The 23,270-nt window shown below is 38.6% G+C and overlaps 1 protein-coding gene across 5 annotated transcripts in view; it reads left to right on the top strand.

The window, feature by feature from the left end:
* The window catches only part of ATG16L2 (autophagy related 16 like 2), a 372,678-nt gene that overhangs the window by 277,993 nt on the left and 71,415 nt on the right, over window positions 1-23,270 (top strand). For all 5 annotated transcript variants that reach the window (XM_053708773.1, XM_053708771.1, XM_053708770.1 and 2 more), the window contains 2 exons: window positions 5,455-5,560; window positions 17,294-17,364. In XM_053708773.1, coding sequence (XP_053564748.1) covers window positions 5,455-5,560; window positions 17,294-17,364 — 177 coding nt within the window. The remainder of the gene's footprint in view (window positions 1-5,454; window positions 5,561-17,293; window positions 17,365-23,270) is intronic.

Genomic DNA, 23,270 nt, shown 5'->3' with positions numbered 1-23,270 from the left:
TCGACTTCAGGGAACTCAATAAAATTACGATAAAAAACAGGTATCCCCTACCACTCATCCCCGAACTCATTGAACGCCTCCAACATGCCAAAATCTTCACCAAATTAGATCTAAGAGGGGCTTATAACCTTGTCCGCATAAGAGAAGGGGATGAGTGGTTGACCGCTTTTAGGACAAGATACGGCCTGTTTGAGTACCTGGTAATGCCGTTCGGGTTAACTAACGCCCCGGCCACATTCCAGTATTTTATTAACGATATATTTCACGATCTTCTTGATACTTGTGTGGTCGTATACCTGGATGACATTCTAGTGTACTCAAACACGCTTGAAGAACATGTTAAACATGTTAGTTGGATACTTTCCAGGCTCCAAGTTCATAGGCTATATGCAAAGCTAGAAAAGTGTGTATTCCACACCAAGGAAATAGATTTTTTGGGGTACTCCATTGGCCCAAAAGGTATCCAAATGCAGGCTAACAAAGTCAATTCAGTAAAAAACTGGCCACAACCAAAAAATAGGAAGGAACTACAACGTTTCCTCGGGTTTAGCAACTATTATAGAAAGTTTATTAAAAATTTCTCTCAAATTGCTAAACCTCTCACTGTACTCACCAGTTCCAGTACACCTTTCACCTAGAACTCCAAGGCAACTGAAGCTTTCAACTCATTAAAAAACTCCTTCTGCTCAGCTCCAATACTTCAATTTCCTGACCCTTCTCTCCAATTCATTTTGGAGGTGGATTCCTCCGATTATGCCCTTGGAGCTGTCCTCTCGCAAAGACGCAGTATATCCCAACCACTACATCCAGTAGCTTTCTATTCCAAAATTCTTTCTGCACCTGAGATGAACTATGCTGTTGGAGAAAAGGAACTCCTGGCGATAAAACGTGCCTTTGAACATTGGAGGCATCTCCTGGAGGGCACCGTCTTACCAATAATCATCTACACGGATCACCGTAATCTCGAGTTCCTACAGAGGAATAAAACTCTCTCTAGTCGACAGGTAAGATGGAGCCTATACTTCAGCAGGTTTAACTATCAAATCATCTACAGGCCCGGCTCTAAAAATGGAAAGGCGGACGCACTTTCTAGGAAAGACCCTAGACCTCCAAACACTCAGGAATCTACTTCTATCATTCCCCCAGATAGATTTTTTGGTCTACTGTCCACTTTCAAGACGCAACTTCAAACAGCTTTACGGTCAGATCCTCAGCTACCTCAACTCCGACTATCTCGTAGAAACAACCTCTACTATCATGGGACTCTCTTGTATGTCCCCGAGATTCTTAGACCTGCTCTAATTAAACAACATCATGATCCACCTCTCCTTGGACATCCAGCTATTATGAAAACAAAGGAACTTCTCAGCAGATCCTACTGGTGGCCAAATTTGGAAACATCTGTGAAAAACTATATCTCAAACTGCTCCATCTGCATTACTTCCAAAAAGGAAAGGGCCAAGCCGTATGGACATCTTCTTCCAATTCAAATACCTGATAGACCTTGGTTACATCTCGGCATTGACTTCATAGTTGAATTACCTGTGAGTTCAGGTTTCAACACCATTCTAGTTGTCACAGACATCCTGACCAAAATGGCTCATTTTATCCCTTTTAACAAACTTCCCACTTCCAGTGAGACAGCACAACTCTTCTTAAATTCGATTGTCAGATACCACGGAATTCCTTCCATCATAACAACTGATAGGGGTACTCAGTTTACCTTGAAGTTCTGGAAAAGTCTTTCTGCTCAACTGAAAATTGATCATCGCCTAAGTACTGCCTTCCATCCACAAACAAATGGCCAAACAGAGAAATTAAATCAATGGCTAGAGCAGTATCTACGCTGTTATTGCTCTTATCAGCAAAATGAATGGTCACAATACCTATATCTGGCCGAATTTGCCTACAATAACTCGGTTAATTCATCCACCAAAGTTTCACCCTTCTTTGCAAACTATGCTTTTCATCCTCATTTTTCCCTGGAACAAACAGATAACCCAAATTCTCCTTCTGTAGATGATCTACTACAGAAGCTCGCTGAAAACTTCCACTTCCTAAAAACAAATATTCAACAGGCTCAGACCTCACAGAAGAAATACTACGACTTACGCAGACGACCATCACCATCTTATGCCATAGGCGATAAAGTTTGGCTTTCGACAAAAAACATCAAAATCCCTGTTCCCAGTAAAAAACTAGCAGGATTATATATCGGACCGTTCACTATCACTCACGTTGTTAACCCAAATGCAGTTACTCTGGACCTTCCTAGTTCTATACCCATCCATCCTACTTTTCATGTGTCCCTTCTTAAACCAGCTTCAGATGATCCTTCAGTGAAAACCATTTTACCACCTGTACCTGTACCCCTAGATCCGGACACTTATGAAATTCAAGACCTCCTGGATTCCAGACAGCATAAAGGTGTATTACAATATCTGGTCAGATGGAAAGGCTACTCACCTGATGATGACACTTGGGAGCCTTATACCAATATAGATGCACCTAGACTCATCTCTCGTTTCCACAGACGATATCCCCTTAGACCTAAACATCAAGCCGAGGATCGGCTTGCTTGAAGGGGGGCGTATGTAAGGATTCCGCTTCATGTTTTACCTATGCCTTTCCCATTCACCTTATGTATGGATTCCGCTCCATGTTTTACCTATGCCTTTCCCATTCACCTGACTTCAGCCTTACCTGTACTTAAGGCATCAGCTGACTGCAGACAGGTGCTTAATTATTACGTTTCTAGACTAGCTCTGAAGCGTGGCTGTTTTCCACTTGCTGTGTGTTTTTTCTGAAAACAAACCAGTCTGCTTTTCTTCCAATTACTGAATCAGCTACTACCTTGGGATTACTTATTTTTTACTGCCGGTTCATATGCTCATTTTGCCTACAGAAAGTTTTACAGAGGCTAGTTTTTCTTTTTTAGCGTGCACGCTACAACAGAGACTTATTTCATACTGCAGTGTGTTTGCTGCCGTCTCCCTCTGAGTTGCTATCTCATCTGAGCCACTGAAGCGTTTCTCACACACCGGACTTCAACCTCTCTTCCACTTTAACACATTGCAACTTTTCTACAAACAACCTCCCACGGACTAAGTACAAGGACATCTCAGAATTAATTCTGCTTCTATTACACACCATCCGGTGACTGGGGGTAAGCACTGTAGTTACTTTAAGCTGTGCTGTACAAATAAACCTTGAACTTTGCTTTTCCCTGCTGCACTACTGACCGCAAGACTATCAGCACATGTGTATACCGTTCTGTGACAAACTAACTAACAGTGTCTAAAACTGAACTGTTATATCTTACTCCAGCACTAATAGCAACACTACCTGCTTTCTGGAACTCTGCTTTTCTTTATCAAGTTTTATCATACTGGGAGCTAGCTGAACTCTAAAGATTGCTACTAAGAAATTGATTTATTTTTTATATTTCTTCTGATCCAGCCTTTGTTTATGTCTATACTAATGCTGTGACGTTCAACAGCATATGTGATTTACATCATTCGTTGCCAGACAAGTTTCTGATCTGCAATTCAATTACTTGAGAATAACAACTTCACTGAAAGCAGCTTGGTCTATGCTGTTCAATAGTCCATTTGCCAAAAGTGATACAAATCATTTATTTTGCATACTCTGCAGTTGAGATCCATCCTCACTCTCTACTAAATCCTTACATTGGCAGACGGCTTTTATATTAGCAGCCGCGGACATTTAGCCTTTATACCTCACCTGCGGGTTAGTGGGGAGCCCCGGGAGGGATGCATGTACAAGTGTAAGAGCAACAAATGCCGCAGCAGCTACACAACAACCGTGGTGTACGTGTGTTACTGACACAATACCTTAATGATACTGATAAACCCTGTATATGTGTTTGTCCAGTCTGGGGGTTTGAGGGGGCCCTCGATAGGGACACGTATACATTGCCACTGTATTGTTATGTATCATTATCCTTTCACTCATAATATGTGTTCCTCCCTCTGGACCAGTGGCCAGGGTCTGGAGGGAGACCACATAAAGGAAGTTTAGTCCACGAACACGCTATCTTAGGATCAACTAATATAAACCCTTATATACAGCAATGAGAAGGGCTACGTAGGAGAGTTGGTCTCACTAACATGGGAAGTCTATACTGTAGTTGAGGGTTGTAATACCTAAGGGATAATCCATTCCCATAAGATAGATGCAAGCTCAGATCATTCAATCTAATGTTGTTAAATGGCACGACCCCATAGCACGGTAGATGGGTCCTAGACTCTGTAAGATGTCCAGCACTATGTCACCTATAATATGCTAGGTCATGTTATGCCTGAAGGTAAGCTAAGGAAAGAATATTATGTTTAGAACAAGTAACACTTATTTTTAACTCTTATACTATGCTATACCTACTCACCTTTATGTTCAGCTACATTGGTTAGTCTGTACTAGCTCACCTCCCCCCCCCCCAGTTATAGAGCCCACACCAGGGTTCAAACTAGGCGGACTATTTTCGCCACAATCCCTCTTACGAGAGGGTATTTTTGATTCTGTATTTGGGTATACTTATTTGTGTTGAATCTATGTACATTATTCTTTGACATGTGTACTTTAATCTCACGTTTGTATCTTTCAGATTAGGGGTCCTGCGTGTCCCCAATTGTTACTTATAACCTTTAAACCGAATAAAAAAAAATTAAAAAGAAAAGAAAAAAAAAAGAAAAATAAATAAATAAGACATGGATCCGGTAAAAAAAAAAAAAAAAAAAAAAAAAAAATATCTGTTATATACTTTATTTTGTCCCCTTTTCCTACAATTCCATTCTGAAATTGTGAGCTTTTCAGTTCCTGTTAGAAATGGAAGTGCAGAACACTGTTCTATTCCTCACAGCCATTGGCTGCACACTCTAGTGACCTATTTATGTCTGTCCTTAATTGGCCACAGCAGAGAAGGTAACCTAAGTTACAACATGGCAACTCCCATTGTTTTTTAGACACTAAAACTTTACACTTATTTTGTCAATATTTAAACAACTAATGAAACTGTAAAAAATACATCTACATGTTACTCTCAGACTAATCTGTTCTTTGAATGCATCATGCTGTCTAGCATTGATTTAGCGTTTAATGTCAATTTAAGGTTTAAGGTCCCCCTATATCCTCATCTCATGCTGCTAATTCCACGTCAGCATATTTTCACAGTAGCAATACTATGCAAAAGTATTAATTTATTTGCCTTCGCTGAGCACAGTATCAAGGCTTGTGAGTTAATAAGCTCAAATATATTTAATACAAAAGGGATGTCCTAAAGCAAAAAAAAAATACCAGATGATGCAATTTTTTATTTGCTGACTCTAGATAAAAGTTTAACCCCCTCAAGGTCTCAAACAATTTGTACATTTTTGCAGTTTCCATATTATCCGTTTCATTTACTGATAGTTTATTTGCTATTTTGTTTTGCCACAGGATGTGCATGAGTCAGAGGTTCACGCTGTGATGTTCAGTCCTAACTCCAGAATGGTAGCGACTGGTGGAGCCGATAGAGTTATTAAGATCTGGGACATCGCTGGGCGTGAGTTTGTTTTGAATGCTGTTGCTAGTATATCTATATGTATTTGTCAACTTAGTCTTTAGTATCACCTTATTGGCTATTAAAGGGACAGTCTAGTCAAAATTAAACTTTCATAATTCAGATAGGGTATGCAAATTAAAACAACTTTCCAGTTTACTTTAATCATCAAATTTTCTTTCTTCTTTTGGTATTCTTTGTTGAAGGCTAAACTTAGGTAGACTCATATGATCATTTATAAGCCCTAAAGGCCATTAGACAGCGCTAGTTCATGTGTGCCAGATAGATAACATTGTGCTCACTCCTGTGTATTCGGCACATATTGGCTAAAATGCAAGTCTTTCAAAAGAACTGAGATAAAGAGACAGTCTGCAAAGGCTTAGATACAAGGTAATCACAGAGGTAAAAAGTATTTTAATATAGCCGTGTTTGTTATGCAAAACTGGAGAATGGGTAATAAAGGGATTAGCTGTCTTTTTAAACAATACAAATTCTAGAGTAGACTGGCCCTTTAATAATGTTCAGCAGACAGTACAAAAAAACCCACTCTGTCTGCACTATCCCCAGGGCCGGTGCTAGGATATTTGGCCACACAGACAAGGGTATATTTTGCCACCCCCCACCTGATTACCTACTATTCAATTGCTAATCTTTAACACACAGTTACAGAAATGGGGTAACAAAACCTACAGTGTGTGAGTAGTATACGAACAGTATATGTGTATGTATTCATGCATGCCTGTATGTGTGCATGTGTGTGTATATGCGTTTTTTTGTCTATTTGTGCATGTGTGTGAAAGTGTATGTGTGTGTGGTAGCTCTCTATAACAAATCAACCAGTGGTAGCTCTGCATAACAAATCAAACAGTTGTAGCTCTGCATAACAAATCAACCAGTGGTATCTCTGCATAACAAATCAACCAGTGGTAGCTCTGCATAACAAATCAACCAGTGGTAGCTCTGCATAACAAATCAACCAGTGGCAGCTCTGAAAAAGCAGTGGTAGTGCTTGGTAACAAATAAGAAAAAATAATAATAAATAAATATATATATATATATATATATATATATATATATATATATATACACACACACACAAAACTGCTTTGATGCACAGGGACATTTAGAACCATACAGTTGCTGCAACACATTCTTTATTCTGCTTCACTTAAAAAAGATTACAGCATGTTTATCCAGCAAATGGATTATGTACCCCCACTTTGCAACAGCACTGGAATAAGGAGGAAACGGAACAAATATATCATGTTGATGAGTCAAATTTCCTTTAAGAGGAGGTTCCAGGACCCACTTGCCCTAAATCAAGCTTACTTGTGAAGCCTAGGCAGAATGACTCTAAAGCCCTGTCATTAGCTCCAGCACTTGCAGAAGATCTAAATTTGAAATTAGAGATATAAATTATAGCCAGAACTGTGGATAATAAATGTTTGATGGACAAATATACTTACCCCAGTCTTCTGTCTTCAAATTGGCTGTTGCAAGCTCAACTCTTCTTGCTGCTCCATCTTCCCGCTCTCTTCCTCCTTCACTGCTGCCTGATGGCTCATCCTCTTCCCTGCTGGTCAAGCTCTTTATGCTGTGGGACTATAAGCAATGTGACCGGAGCTTCAGTTTCCAGCAGGGTGGGGGGTGGGGGCGCGGCAGGTGCCCGAGTTTTAGAGGCTGAGGCAAAACTTCTGTAATACCCAGTAGCAGTTTTTCTAATGTAAAAAAAAAATAATTAAAAAGAATTCATAATGTTTCTGCTGCAGGTTGTCACCGGCAGTTTGTGCCCCCATGCTGGCGCCCTAAGGCATTTGCCTAGATGGCCTTATGCAAGCGCCAGCTCTGACTATCCCTTCTTAATCTGTACCTCCGATCTTAAAGTTGAAATAAAGTTCCATGAATTAGATAAAGGATACAACTTTCTAATATACTAAAAACATGCACATTTTTTTTACTCAGCTCCTACTGTGTATGTGAAAAGCGCATAGTACTTATGTTTATGCATTTTGTGATTGGCTGATGACTGTCACATGGTGCAGGGGGAGGGAAAATTGGATTAACATTTGAAATTTGCCAGAAAATATTCTACTGCTCATTTCAAATGAAAATTAAATTATATTGCATTGTCTTCTTATTTAGTTTTTGTATCAATAATTTGATTCTGCTGTGTTTACTTGTCCTTTAACTACTAAACCAGCATATGAACCTGCAGATGTATATAGTGACAACCATTCAAGGGCTATTTTTTAGATGTCATTACTAATGTATTTGACATTTTATGTGTTGTGAAAGTGATTTCAGTTATTATTTGTTATACATAATGTTATTGATATATTCAGATTCCAGCTTCTATTAAAGTTAAGCCATAAAGGTTGGCAAGGACTTTATAGTGATGCAGAGAACACAAGAATATCTCTGTCTGCGATTTGCTGAATTTCACCAATGTACTTGATATACAAAATACGTTATTATATAGATAGACCCTTAGCCATGTTCCATATTCTCCACTGATGCACAACTATACTACAAAAAACAGAATTTATGCTTACCTGATAAATTACTTTCTCCAACGGTGTGTCCGGTCCACGGCGTCATCCTTACTTGTGGGATATTCTCTTCCCCAACAGGAAATGGCAAAGAGTCCCAGCAAAGCTGGTCACATGATCCCTCCTAGGCTCCGCCCACCCCAGTCATTCGACCGACGGACAGGAGGAAATATATATAGGAGAAACCATATGATACCGTGGTGACTGTAGTTAGAGAAAATAATTCACCAGACCTGATTAAAAAACAAGGGCGGGCCGTGGACCGGACACACCGTTGGAGAAAGTAATTTATCAGGTAAGCATAAATTCTGTTTTCTCCAACATTGGTGTGTCCGGTCCACGGCGTCATCCTTACTTGTGGGAACCAATACCAAAGCTTTAGGACACGGATGAAGGGAGGGAGCAAATCAGGTCACCTAAATGGAAGGCACCACGGCTTGCAAAACCTTTCTCCCAAAAATAGCCTCCGAAGAAGCAAAAGTATCAAATTTGTAAAATTTGGCAAAAGTGTGCAGTGAAGACCAAGTCGCCTCCTTACATATCTGGTCAACAGAAGCCTCGTTCTTGAAGGCCCATGTGGAAGCCACAGCCCTAGTGGAGTGAGCTGTGATTCTTTCAGGAGGCTGCCGTCCGGCAGTCTCATAAGCCAATCGGATAATGCTTTTAAGCCAAAAGGAAAGAGAGGTAGAAGTCGCTTTTTGACCTCTCCTTTTACCAGAATAAACAACAAACAAGGAAGATGTTTGTCTGAAATCTTTAGTAGCCTCTAAATAGAATTTTAGAGCACGGACTACGTCCAAATTGTGTAACAAACGTTCCTTCTTTGAAACTGGATTCGGACACAAAGAAGGTACAACTATCTCCTGGTTAATATTTTTGTTGGAAACAACTTTCGGAAGAAAACCAGGCTTAGTACGCAAAACCACCTTATCTGCATGGAACACCAGATAGGGCGGAGAACACTGCAGAGCAGATAACTCTGAAACTCTTCTAGCAGAAGAAATTGCAACCAAAAACAAAACTTTCCAAGATAATAACTTAATATCTACGGAATGTAAGGGTTCAAACGGAACCCCTTGAAGAACTGAAAGAACTAGATTTAGACTCCAGGGAGCAGTCAAAGGTCTGTAAACAGGCTTGATCCTAACCAGAGCCTGAACAAATGCTTGAACATCTGGCACAGCTGCCAGTCTTTTGTGAAGTAAAACAGATAAAGCAGAGATCTGTCCCTTCAGAGAACTTGCAGATAATCCTTTCTCCAAACCTTCTTGTAGAAAGGATAGAATCTTAGGAATTTTTATCTTGTTCCATGGGAATCCTTTAGATTCACACCAACAGATATATTTTTTCCATATTTTATGGTAAATTTTTCTAGTTACAGGCTTTCTAGCCTGAATCAGAGTATCTATTACAGAATCTGAAAACCCACGCTTTGATAAAATCAAGCGTTCAATCTCCAAGCCGTCAGTTGGAGGGAAACCAGATTCGGATGTTCGAATGGACCCTGAACAAGAAGGTCCTGTCTCAAAGGTAGCTTCCATGGTGGAGCCAATGACATATTCACCAGGTCTGCATACCAAGTCCTGCGTGGCCACGCAGGAGCTATCAAGATCACCGAGGCCCTCTCTTGATTGATCCTGGCTACCAGCCTGGGGATGAGAGGAAACAGTGGGAATACATAAGCTAGGTTGAAGGTCCAAGGTGCTACTAGTGCATCTACTAGGGTCGCCTTGGGATCCCTGGATCTGGACCCGTAGCAAGGAACCTTGAAGTTCTGACGAGACGCCATCAGATCCATGTCTGGAATGCCCCATAATTGAGTTATTTGGGCAAAGATTTCCGGATGGAGTTCCCACTCCCCCGGATGGAATGTCTGACGACTCAGAAAATCCGCTTCCCAATTTTCCACTCCTGGGATGTGGATCGCAGACAAGTGGCAGGAGTGATCCTCCGCCCATTGAATTATCTTGGTCACTTCTTTCATCGCCAGGGAAGTCCTTGTTCCCCCCTGATGATTGATATATGCAACGGTCGTCATGTTGTCTGACTGAAACCTTATGAATTTGGCCTTTGCTAGTTGAGGCCAAGCTCTGAGAGCATTGAATATCGCTCTCAGTTCCAGAATGTTTATCGGGAGAAGAGACTCTTCCCGAGACCATAGACCCTGAGCTTTCAGGGATTCCCAGACCGCGCCCCAGCCCACTAGACTGGCGTTGGTCGTGACAATGACCCACTCTGGTCTGCGGAAGCTCATTCCCTGTGACAGATTGTCCAGGGTCAGCCACCAACGGAGTGAATCTCTGGTCTTTTGATCTACTTGAATCGTCGGAGACAAGTCTGTATAATCCCCATTCCACTGTCTGAGCATGCACAGTTGTAATGGTCTTAGATGAATTTGTGCAAAAGGAACTATGTCCATTGTTGCAACCATCAATCCTATTACTTCCATGCACTGCGCTATAGAAGGACGAGGAACAGAATGAAGTACTTGACAAGAGCTTAGAATTTTTGATTTTCTGACCTCTGTCAGAAAAATCCTCATTTCTAAGGAATCTATTATTGTTCCCAAGAAGGGAACTCTTGTTGACGGGGACAGAGAAATTTTTTCTTTGTTCACCTTCCATCCGTGAGATCTGAGAAAGGCTAGGACGATGTCCGTATGAGCCTTTGCTTTTGACAGGGACGACGCTTGAATCAGGATGTCGTCCAAGTAAGGTACTACTGCAATGCCCCTTGGTCTTAGAACCGCTAGAAGGGACCCTAGTACCTTTGTGAAAATCCTTGGAGCAGTGGCTAATCCAAATGGAAGTGCCATAAACTGGTAATGCTTGTCCAGAAAAGCGAACCTTAGGAACTGATGATGTTCCTTGTGGATAGGAATATGTAGGTATGCATCCTTTAAATCCACGGTAGTCATAAATTGATTTTCCTGGATAGTAGGTAGGATCGTTCGAATAGTTTCCATTTTGAACGATGGTACCCTGAGAAATTTGTTTAGGATCTTTAGATCCAAAATTGGCCTGAATGTTCCCTCTTTTTTGGGAACTATGAACAGATTGGAATAAAATCCCATTCCTTGTTCTCTTATTGGAACTGGATGTATCACTCCCATCTTTAACAGGTCTTCTACACAATGTAAGAATGCCTGTCTCTTTATTTGGTTTGAAGATAATTGAGACCTGTGGAACCTTCCCCTTGGGGGTAGTTCCTTGAATCCCAGGAGATAACCTTGAGAAACTATTTCTAGCGCCCAAGGATCCTGAACATCTCTTGCCCAAGCCTGAGCAAAGAGAGAAAGTCTGCCCCCCACTAGATCCGGTCCCGGATCGGGGGCTATCCCTTCATGCTGTTTTGGTAGCAGTGGTAGGCTTCTTGGCCTGCTTACCCTTGTTCCAGCCTTGCATTGGTTTCCAGGCTGGTTTGGGTTGTGAAGTATTACCCTCTTGCTTAGAGGATACAGAATTAGAGACTGGTCCGTTTCTGCGAAAGGGATGAAAATTAGGCTTATTATTAGCCTTAAAAGACCTATCCTGTTGGAGTGCGTGGCCATTTCCCCCACTGATGTCTGAAATAATCTCTTTCAAATCAGGTCCAAATAATGTTTTACCTTTGAAAGGAATGTTAAGCAATTTTGTCTTGGAAGACACATCCGCTGACCAAGACTTTAGCCAAAGCACTCTGCGCGCCACGACAGCAAACCCTGAATTTTTCGCCGCTAATCTAGCTAATTGCAAAGCGGCATCTAAAACAAAAGAGTTAGCCAATTTAAGTGCTTGAACTCTGTCCATAACCTCCTCATACGAAGATTCTTTACTGAGCGATTTTTCTAGTTCCTCGAACCAGAAACACGCTGCCGTAGTGACAGGAACAATGCATGAAATTGGTTGTAGAAGGTAACCTTGCTGTACAAAAATCTTTTTAAGCAAACCCTCTAATTTCTTATCCATAGGATCTTAGAAAGCACAACTATCTTCGATAGGAATAGTAGTGCGTTTGTTTAGAGTAGAAACCGCCCCCTCGACCTTGGGGACTGTCTGCCATAAGTCCTTTCTGGGGTCGACTATAGGAAATAATTTCTTAAATATAGGGGGGGGAACAAAAGGTATGCCGGGCCTTTCCCACTCTTTATTTGCTATGTCCGCCACCCGCTTGGGTATAGGAAAAGCGTCGGGGGGCACCGGAACCTCTAGGAACTTGTCCATCTTACATAATTTCTCTGGAATGACCAAATTGTCACAATCATCCAGAGTAGATAACACCTCCTTAAGCAGTGCGCGGAGATGTTCTAATTTAAATTTAAATGTCACAACATCAGGTTCAGCTTGATGAGAAATTTTTCCTGAATCTGAAATTTCTCCATCAGACAAAACCTCCCTCATGGCCCCTTGAGATTGGTGTGAGGGTATGTCAGAACAGTTATCATCAGCGTCCTCTTGCTCTTCAGTGTTTAAAACAGAGCAATCGCGCTTTCTCTGATAAGTAGGCATTTTGGATAAAAGATTTGCTATGGAGTTATCCATTACAGCCGTTAATTGTTGCATGGTAATAAGTATTGGCACACTAGATGTACTAGGGGCCTCCTGTGTGGGCATAACTGGTGTAGACACAGTAGGGGATGATGTAGTATCATGTTTACTCCCCTCATTTGAGGAATCATCTTGGGCAATATCATTATCTGTTGCATTACTGTCCTTACTTTGTTTGGACACTATGGCACAATTATCACATAAATTTAAATGGGGAGACACATTGGCTTTCATACATATAGAACATAGCTTATCTGATGGTACAGACATGTTAAACAAGCTTAAACTTGTCAACAAAGCACAAAAAACGTTTTAAAATAAAACCGTTACTGTCACTTTAAATTTCAAACTGAAAACACTTTATTACTGAATATGTGAAAAAGTATGAAGGAATTGTTCAAAATTCACGAAAATTTCACCACAGTGTCTTAAAGCATTAAAAGTATTGCACACCAAATTTCAGAGCTTTAACCCTTTAATTAACGGAACCGGAGCCGTTTTTACATTTAACCCCTATACAGTCCCAGAATGAGGCTCTGTCTATAACTAGAAAGGCCCCCATCTGAAAAAGGTGTCCAACACAGTGCCTGCCGTTTTTCTAAACGTTCCCCAAGATTATAATACCAATAATTAGTTAGAATCTGCATAATATGCCTAGTAAAGCAATTGTTTTAGCCCAGAAAAATGTCTACCAGTTTTTAAGCCCTTTTTGAAGCCCTTTATTCTTTTATGTTTAACTAAGAAAATGGCTTACCGGTCCCCATGAGGGGAAATGACAGCCTTCCAGCATTACATGGTCTTGTTAGAAATATGGCTAGTCATACCTTAAGCAGAAAAGACTGCTAACTGTTTCCCCCAACTGAAGTTACTTCATCTCAACAGTCCTGTGTGGAAACAGCAATCGATTTTAGTTACTGTCTGCTAAAAATCATCTTCCTCTTACAAACAGAAATCTTCATCCTTTTCTGTTTCAGAGTAAATAGTACATACCAGCACTATTTTAAAATAACAAACACTTGATAGAAGAATAAAACTACAAAAAACTCTTAACCATCTCCGTGGAGATGTTGCCTGTGCAACGGCAAAGAGAATGACTGGGGTGGGCGGAGCCTAGGAGGGATCATGTGACCAGCTTTGCTGGGACTCTTTGCCATTTCCTGTTGGGGAAGAGAATATCCCACAAGTAAGGATGACGCCGTGGACCGGACACACCAATGTTGGAGAAATATATCTCTTATAGCTGGAGGTTGTAAATAATTTTATTCCCTTGGTGTACAAAGGTTTGTATACATTTCCCAGTTTTAAATGTCAACAGTATTTCAAAGGTATAAAGGGTAGAACAATTAGCATATGAAATCAGCTAATTTACATCTAGAATCATACTGTGATGCCTTAAAAGGGCACTGCTGGAGTGTATTACATTGTTTACAAATAACTCCTTTAGCTTGATTTTGTAATTTGAAATAGCTGATTTTTCTTGTTGTATCTCCACCTATACTAAAAATTTCAGTACTTAAGTACTTGTTACAGAAAAGCTGTAAACCAGAAGCAATGACACACCCAGTGGGGAGTGTGATAGACAGGTAGAACAATTTTAAATTTTCATAGTTCTGATTAAAGGATTGTAAAACCTACAAGAAATTGATTTTTTTGTCTTACCAGTCTCACGATCCGTTCATCTGTCAGTATTTTATAAACAAATTGTGCTGACCCTCTCTGTCCCGATAACTGTTTAAGCAAAAAAGCAGAAGGAAAAAAAAAGTATTAATGTTTGTTACAGTGCTGTTGCAATATAATAAGTAAAACACATTTAGTACAGTGTGAATTTATATTGGCTATAAAAAATTGAACATCCGAAAACCATGAATTTCAAACAAACACGTTTTACACAATGCAACGTTTAAAAAAAGACGCACTTTTGTAGAACGAAAAAAACATGTCTGCTGCTCTTCTTTGGAATATTATTGTCCAGAACACAAAATCTTCTTCATATAAAGAAACATAAAACATGCTAAACATGTCTTGTTTATTTAAAGACTTTACATACATATAGCATTTTACATTTTATATATATATATATATACATACTGTGTGTGTCTGTATGTATATATATATATATATATATATGTATATGTGTATATATATATATATATATATATATATATATAAAAACAGTGTATAGACAATATACCAGTGATGGGCGAATATGCTAAAAGTGTAATTCGTTTGGTAGAACAAATACTCCTGTGGACATTCTTTTTGTTAAATCGAATGTTGATAAGAATGAAAATCCATTAAAATTCGGTTTTCAAATGTTCATACTTAGATAGAATATCCTCATTAAAAATTTTGAATGTAACATTCAATTTAACAAATACTATTGAGTAGTTCAATAGTTCATGTGGTAGGGAATTTAGTAAATTGAAACATAACAGATATACAAAGATGTCAATTTGAATATTTCATTTAAAGAAAGCATTAGAAATACTACTACATTAACGAATGTTAGAGTGTTGAAACATAAGAAATGAACGAATGTGTTAAAGTTAATTCTATTTATAATATTGCCAAACATTCGCCCATCCCTACAATATACCGACAATACCTCAGCTCGCTTATTCATGTCCTAGTTTTACTATTGTTTTGCAACTAAAGGGTTAAGTTTCTGCTGACACATGTAATTGTATTTACATTCAGTACTATGTAATGGGATCGTTTATATTGCTCCTTTATTGCAAGTTAAAGGGACACTGAACCAAAAAAAATAAATTCTTTTGTGATTCAGATAGAGCATGAGATTTTAAGCAACTTTGTAATTTACTCCTATTATCAAATTTTCTTTATTCTCTTGGTATCTTTATTTGAAATGCAAGAATGTAAGTTTAGATGCCGGCCCATTTTTGGTGAACAACCTGGGTTGTCCTTGCTAATTGGTGGATACATTTATCCACCAATCAAAAAGTGCTGTCCAGAGTACTGAACTAAGAAAAAAAGCTTAGATGCCTTCTTTATCAAATAAAGATAGCAAGAGAACGAAGAAAAATTGATAATAGGAGTAAATTAGAAAGTTGCTTAAAATTGCATGCTCTATCTAAATCAGGAAAGAAAAAATTTGGTTTCAGTGTCCCTTTAAGAGGCTGGTTTTAAAATTCCACCAATATCAGAAAAGCATCACCACCCACAGAAGTATAGTAGAACGCCTTTCGTTGAGACTGCCTTTAAACGCTGATTTCAGCCCTTATTAGTAAAACGGATACCTTTTTAAAATATCGCCATTATCACCATGCTTTTAACATCGGGCCCTAAGTACAGATCTTTGTGTATACAGTTCAAGATAAGATTAAGTTTCAGAGCACCAGGACAACTATTACATATATGGATTAAACCTAAAAGATTGATGTCTCATACATTTTATACTCTACAGCTGATATAACAAGTCATTGGCTTCTATTTACAGTACTTAGACCCTTTACAAAGATAAAATTCCACAACGTTGTATTTTAATGATTATCCTTTAGGTAGTCTGCCTCTAATTAGGGTGGATTTAAATCTAATGACTTGTGCTTATTTTTCACAGTTTACTATTCCTTAAAGGGACAGTCAACACCAAAATTGTGTAATTGTTAGAAAAGATAGATAACGCTTTTACTACCCATTCCCCAGCTTTGCACAACCAACATTGTTATATTAATACACTTTATAACATTTAAACCTCTAAATGTTGGACTGTTTCTAAGCCACTGAAGACAGTCTCTTATCATATGCTTTTTTTTATTTGCGTTTCACAACAGGAGACTGCTAGTTCATGTGAGACATATTGATAACATTGTGCTCACGCCTGTGGCTAAAATGCAAGTCAATAGATAATAAGTAGTTATGTGATCAGGGGGCTGTCAAAAGAGGCTTAGATACAAGGTAATCGCAAAGGTAAAAAGTGTATTAATATAACAGTGTTTGCTGTGCAAACTGGGGAATGAGTAATAAAGGGAATATCTATCTTTTTAAACAATAAACATTTTGGAGTAGACTGTCCCTTTAACTCTTTTTTTGCCTTTTATTTTGCTAAATAATTACTTTACAAAAAAGGTAAAAAAAGGGGTGGATATATAGAATAGCTGGCTGGCAGGAGGAAAGTGCATCAGAGGGATAGAATAATGGCTTAAATATACAACATAGATTAATCTATGGGTAGAAATCTTGTTTCATCATTATGAAAATAAATGACAGTAAACTTATGCCAAGGAAAAAACACATAACATTATAACTGGAGTTGTTTTATTTGTGTTCCGTTCTTTACATTGACTCTCGATAGTGTGAATCTGAGAGAGGAAGGGAAGCGCTAGAAAGAAAGGAAATAGAACGATTATAATATCAATTTTTTTACAATTTGTGAAACTTAGCCCAGGCCATTGTTTTATGTATAATCATTTATGGTCTCTAATAAGATTTTGTAGTGGAATTTATAGATTTCAAATGTGTCCATTGTAAAGTAGTTGTTATTATAATGAATAAAAGCCTTTTATAGTTGAATTAGCACCAATGTCTTCTACTACAGAATGTTTTGGTTTAACACCAGCTATAACAGCATTGTTACATATTGTGCTACGTACAGGGGTATATTTTTCCCTGTGCCGTGTAATTGTCATATTCTCTTGCTGCAGGAATGCTACAAGTCCACCAGACCTTGGAAGGGAGCAGTAGCACGATCACCAGCATTGAATTTGACCCTTCAGTAAGTATAACAAGAAATATGTCTGATGTCATATCATAGAGATGTAAGGATAAAACAATCAGGGGTGTTATCCCATTGTCATGTGTAATATGAGGAGGAGCCACCAGACTCACAAACTCTCTACGGCAGGACAGCTCACCTATTAACGCCTGCTAGAGCCTTCAGTTAGTCTCATCACTGACAACTTTCATTAAATCTGGTAGTAGCAGTACAGACTGCCATATTGGTGGTGAGAAAATACAGACTGTACTAGGTGACAATATATTTAGAAGACCATATGAATAAGCAAGTTAGAGAGAGAAGAGTGAAAGAGAGAGAGAGATGGGGGGGGAGAATGAAAGAGAAATGAGAAAAAGAGAGCGATATATATGTATACACATACATATATTTCTTTCATGTAATTGGCAAGAGTCCATGAGCTAGTGACGTATGGGATATACAATCCTACCAGGAGGGGCAAAGTTTTCCCAAACCTCAAAATGCCTATAAATACACCCCCCACCACACCCACAATTCAGTTTTACAAACTTTACCTCCTATGGAGGTGGTGAAGTAAGTTTGTGCTAGATTTCTACGTTGACATGCGCTTCTCAGCATTTTGAAGCCTGATTCCTCTCAGAGTACAATGAATGTCAGAGGGATGTGAAGGGAGTATCACCTATTGAATGCAATGTTTTTTCTCATGGGAGATCTATTTCATAGGTTCTCTGTTATCGGTCGTAGAGATTCATCTCCTACCTCCCTTTTCAGATTGACGATATACTACATATATATACATATACCATTACCTCTACTGATAACTGTTTCAGTACTGGTTTGGCTATTTGCTATATGTGGATGGGTGTCTTTTGGTAAGTATGTTTTTATTACTTAAGACACTCTCAGCTATGGTTTGGCACTTTATGTATTTATATAAAGTTTTAAATATATGTATTGTACTTATATTTGCCATGATTCAGGTTTCAGTATATTTCCTTTTGCAGACTGTCAGTTTCATATCTGGGAAATGCTTTTTTTAGGAAAAATGTATTTCTTACCTTGGGTATAGTCTTTTTTTCAATTGACTGTCCTTTTAAATTCGCGGGCAGAATTAGGCTTGCGAGGGCGCAAAATGCCAAAGTATATTGCGTCATTTTTGGCTCAAGAATTTTTTCGGTACGAAGTTATGTTCGATGACGCAAATTCGTCATTTCCGGTGTCTTAGTTGCCACTGAGTCCTTTCACAGGGTTGCGTCTTCAATGACGCAAGTGTGTCATTTCCGGATGTTGTTAGTGCCAAAAAAAAAAATTCTGTTTGTGTTGTGCGTCATATTTGGCTCCAAATATTTTCATTATTTAAAACCCCATTTCTATATGCCTCTTTCCTTTTTTCTCTGTCAGAGGGCTATGCTGTTTGCATTTTTTTCCCATTCCTGAAACTGTCATATAAGGAAATTGATAATTTTGCTTTATATGTTGTTTTTTTCTCTTACATTTGCAAGATGTCTCAATCTGATCCTGTCTCAGAAATCACTGTTGGATCCCTGCTGCCTGATAACAGTTCTACCAAAGCTAAGTACATTTGTTTTAAACTTGTGGAGATTTTATCTCTAGCTGTGGTTTGTAATAGTTGCCATGATAAACTTTTACATGCAGAGAATGTGTCCATCAGTAATAGTACATTGCCTGTTGCTGTTCCTTCAACATCTAATGTACAAGATATACCTGTGAATTTAAAATAATTTATTGCTGATTCTATTCAGAAGGCTTTGTCAGCCATCCCGCCTTCTAATTAAAGTAAAAGGTCTTTTAAAACTTCTCATAAAGTTGATGACATTTCAAATGACTGACATACTGAATTATCCTTCTCTGATGAAGATCTATCTGATTCAGAAGATCCTTCCTCAGATATTGACACTGACAAATCTACTTATTTATTTAAAATGGAGTATATTTGTTCTATGTTAAAAGAAGTGTTGATTACATTGGATATTGAGGAAACTAGTCCTCTTGATATTAAAACTAGAAAACGTTTAAATTCTGTTTATAAACCTCCTGTGGATACTCCAGAGGGTTTTCCAGTTCCTGATGCTATTTCTGATATGATTTCTAAGGAATGGAATAGGCCTGGTACTTCTTTTATTCCTTCTTCAAGGTTTAAAAAATTGTATCCTTTGCCAGCCATTACATTTGAGTTTTGGGAAAAGATCCCCAAAGTGATGGGGCTATCTCTACTCTTGCTAAACGTACTACTATTCCTATGGAAGATAGTACTTCTTTTAAAGATCCTTTAGATAGGAAACTTGAATCTTATCTAAGGAAAGCCTATTTATATTCAGGTCATCTTCTTAGGCCTGCTATTTCTTTGGCTGATGTTGCAGCTGCATCAATTATTTTGATTAGAAAATTTAGCGCAACAAGAATTGGATTCTGATTTGTCTAGCATTGTTCGCTTGCTTCAACATGCTAATGATTTTATTGTGATGCCATTTTTGATATCGTCAAAATTGATGTTAAATCTATGTCTTTAGCTATTTTAGCTAGAAGAGCTTTGTGGCTTAAATCTTGGAATGCTGACATGACTTCTAAGTCTAGATTGCTACCTCTTTCTTTCCAAGGTAATAAGTTATTTGGTTCTCAGTTGGATTCAATTATTTCAACTGTCACTGGGGGGAAGGGAGTTTTTTTGCCTCAGGTTAAAAGACCTAAGGGTAAATCTAAATCCTTCCCCCAATGAATCTGTTTCCAATTGGAAATCTTCTTCAAATTGGAATAAATCCAAGCCTTTTAAGAAACCAAAGCCAGCCCCCAAGTCCGCATGAAGGTGCAGCCCTCATTCCAGCTCAACTGGTAGGGGGCAGATTAAGATTTTTTAAGGATGTTTGGACAAATTCTGTCCAAAATCAATGGATTCTCTCAGGGGTACCAAATAGGATTCAGAGTAAGACCTCCTGTGAAGTTATTTTCTATCACGCATCCCAGCAAATCCAGTAAAGGCTCAGGCTTTCCTGAAGTGTGTTTCAGATCTGGGGTTGCAGGGGTAATCATGCCAGTTCCGTTTCAGGAACAGGGTCTGGGGTTTTATTTAAATCTATTAATTGTCCCAAAGAAAGAAATTCATTCAGACCAGTTCTGGATCTGAAAATTTTGAATCGTTATGTATGAGTACCAACTTTTAAAATGGTGACTATTCTGCCTTTTGTTCAGCATACAGGATGCATATCTTCATATTCCGATTCATCCAGATCATTTTCAGTTTCTGAGATTCTCTTTTCTAGACAAGCATTACCAATTTGTCGCTCTTCCTTTTGGTCTAGGGACAGCTCCAAGAATCTTTTCAAAGTAATCAACATAAAGAGAGTTCTCCAGCTAGTGACAATCCAAAGACAAGGAAGCTCCAGTATCCTCTCATTTTTTAAAAGCGGGACACAATATTAGTCGGCTCCGCTTTCAAATCATAGAGCAAGTGCATATGCCTAGAATAGGGGGTGACAGGGAGGCTCTGTTAAATAAAAGAGAAACATTTTGGGTTAATGAATTGAGTACCTTATGGCCTAAAGGCCTTAATAGGGAATGCAATTGGTCAGCTTTCTGGTAGTGTATAATCATATATTGAGGTGTAAATTCAAAACATGTATTGAGGAGTAAATTAATTATTCTGCTAATATTTAGGTAGGGATTTTCGTGTTATATGATCATGTTATCCTTTTCTGAGTATCCATTGTTAGATTGAGTGATATGTGGAGATTGATTATCTTCATATATAAATTGTTTTTAAATTTAATAAACAAGTGTTTTTTATGAAATTTTTAGCTTATGAATTTTGTGTATTTTCTAAATTTTTTTTTTTTTTTTTTTTTAATTTTATTGTTTAATATATCATATTTTTTAATATATATTATTGTTGATACACTAGTCTTTTGATCATTAGGTGGCACCATTATGTTTATGGATATATTGCATATTTTTTATACTGCAATAATGTTGTTGAAAATGTTCACATTTTCTACAACTAGATGGCAATATTGAGATGCTAATTTGGATTGTTTGGCGCCATTATGGCTATTTAAACACTTGAATAATCACTTGATGTTAAGCTTGAAAAAGGGCTAAGTGTTTGCCCGAAACGTTGCTGATTTTGGACCCTGTATGCACAATGAAGGTCATTTTGGATTATCACTAGCTGGAGAACTCTCTTTATGTTGATTCTGTTGGGCTTGGTTAACCTTCTCCGTACTCAGTGTTTGGTGGGTGCTGTATTTCATCTACCGTTAACTCTCTGTAATCTGAGAGCGGGGTATTGCGGTGTTTTCTTATTTGTACGATATCTTGGTACTAGCTCAGACTTTACATTCTGCAGAATCTCACACGAATCAACTAGTGTTGTTTCTTCGAAAACATGGTTGGAGGATCAATTTACCAAAAAGTTCTTTGATTCCTTAGACAATGGTCACCTTTTTAGGTTTCCAGATAAGATTCAGTGTCTATGACTCTGTCTCTAACAGACAAGAGACGTTTAAAATTGGTTGCAGCCTGTCGGAACCTTCAGTCTCAGTTATTCCCTTCAGTAGTGATCCCCTTTGCTCATTTTCATATGAGACCTCTCCAGCTTTGTATGCTGAACCAATGGTGCAGGGATTATACAAGGATATCACAATTAATATCCTTAAATCCCAATGTTCGACTATCTCTGACTTGGTGGTTAGATCACCATTGTATAGTTCTAGGGGCCTCTTTTGTTCGTCCAACCTGGACTGTGATCACAACAGATGCGAGTCTTTCAGGTTGGGGAGCTGTTTAGGGATCTCTGACAGCACAAGGGGTTTGGAAATCTCAAGAGGCGAGATTTCCAATCAATATTTGGAACTCTGTGCGATTTTCAGGGCTCTTCAAATTTGTCCTCTGATGAAGAGAGAACCGTACATTTGTTTTCAGACAGACAATATCACAACTGTGGCATATGTCAATCATCAGGGTGGAACTCACAGTCCCCAAGTTATGAAAGAAGTATCCCGGATACTTGCTTGGGCGGAATCCAGCTCCTGTCTAATTTCTGCGGTTCATATCCCAGGTATAGAAAATTGGGAAGTGGATTATCTCAGCCGTCAGACGTTATATACGGGGGAGTGGACCCTCCATCCAGATGGGTTTTCTCAGGTTGTTCAGATGTGGGTTCTTCCAGAAATAGATCTGATGGCTTCTCATCTAAACAAGAGACTTCCCAGGTACCTGTCCAGGTCCAGGGATCCTCAGGCAGAAGCAGTGGATGTGTTATCAACCTGCTTATTTTCCTGCCTTTAGTTCTTCTTCCAAGAGTGATCTCCAAAATCATCATGGAGCACAGGTTTTGGTATGTGGATCTTGTTCGGATGTTCAGTTAACAATTTTGGCCACTTCCATTAAGGCTGGACCTTCTGTCTCAAGGTCCGTTTTTCCATCAGGATCTGAAATCATTAAATTTGAAGGTATGGAAATTGAACGCTTAGTGTTTAGTCATAGAGGTTTCTCTGACTTTGTGATTAATACTATGTTCAAGCTTGTAAATCTGTTTCTAGAAAGATTTATTATTCAGTTTGGAAGACTTACATTTCATGGTGTTCCTCTCATAAATTCTCTTGGCATTCTTTTAGAATTCCTAGAATTTTACAGTTTCTTCAGGATGGTTTGGATAAGGTTTTGTTTGCAAGTTCTCTGCTCTTTCTGTTTTATTTCACAGATAGATTGCTAAACTTCCTGATATTCACTGTTTTGTACAGGCTTTAGTTCGTTTTAAGCCTGTCATTAATTCAATCTCTCCTCTTTGGAGTCTTAATTTGGTTTTGAAGGCTTTACAGGCTCCTCCATTTGAGCCTATGCATTCTTTGGACATTAAATACTTTCGTGGAAAGTGTTTTTCTTCTGGCCATTTCTTCTGCTAGTAGAGTTTC

This window comes from Bombina bombina, chromosome 3 (genome assembly GCF_027579735.1).
Source record: "Bombina bombina isolate aBomBom1 chromosome 3, aBomBom1.pri, whole genome shotgun sequence".
NCBI lineage: Eukaryota > Metazoa > Chordata > Amphibia > Anura > Bombinatoridae > Bombina > Bombina bombina.
The sequence above is the reverse complement of the archived record's forward strand: the minus strand, read 5'-3'. Positions and strand labels throughout refer to the sequence as shown.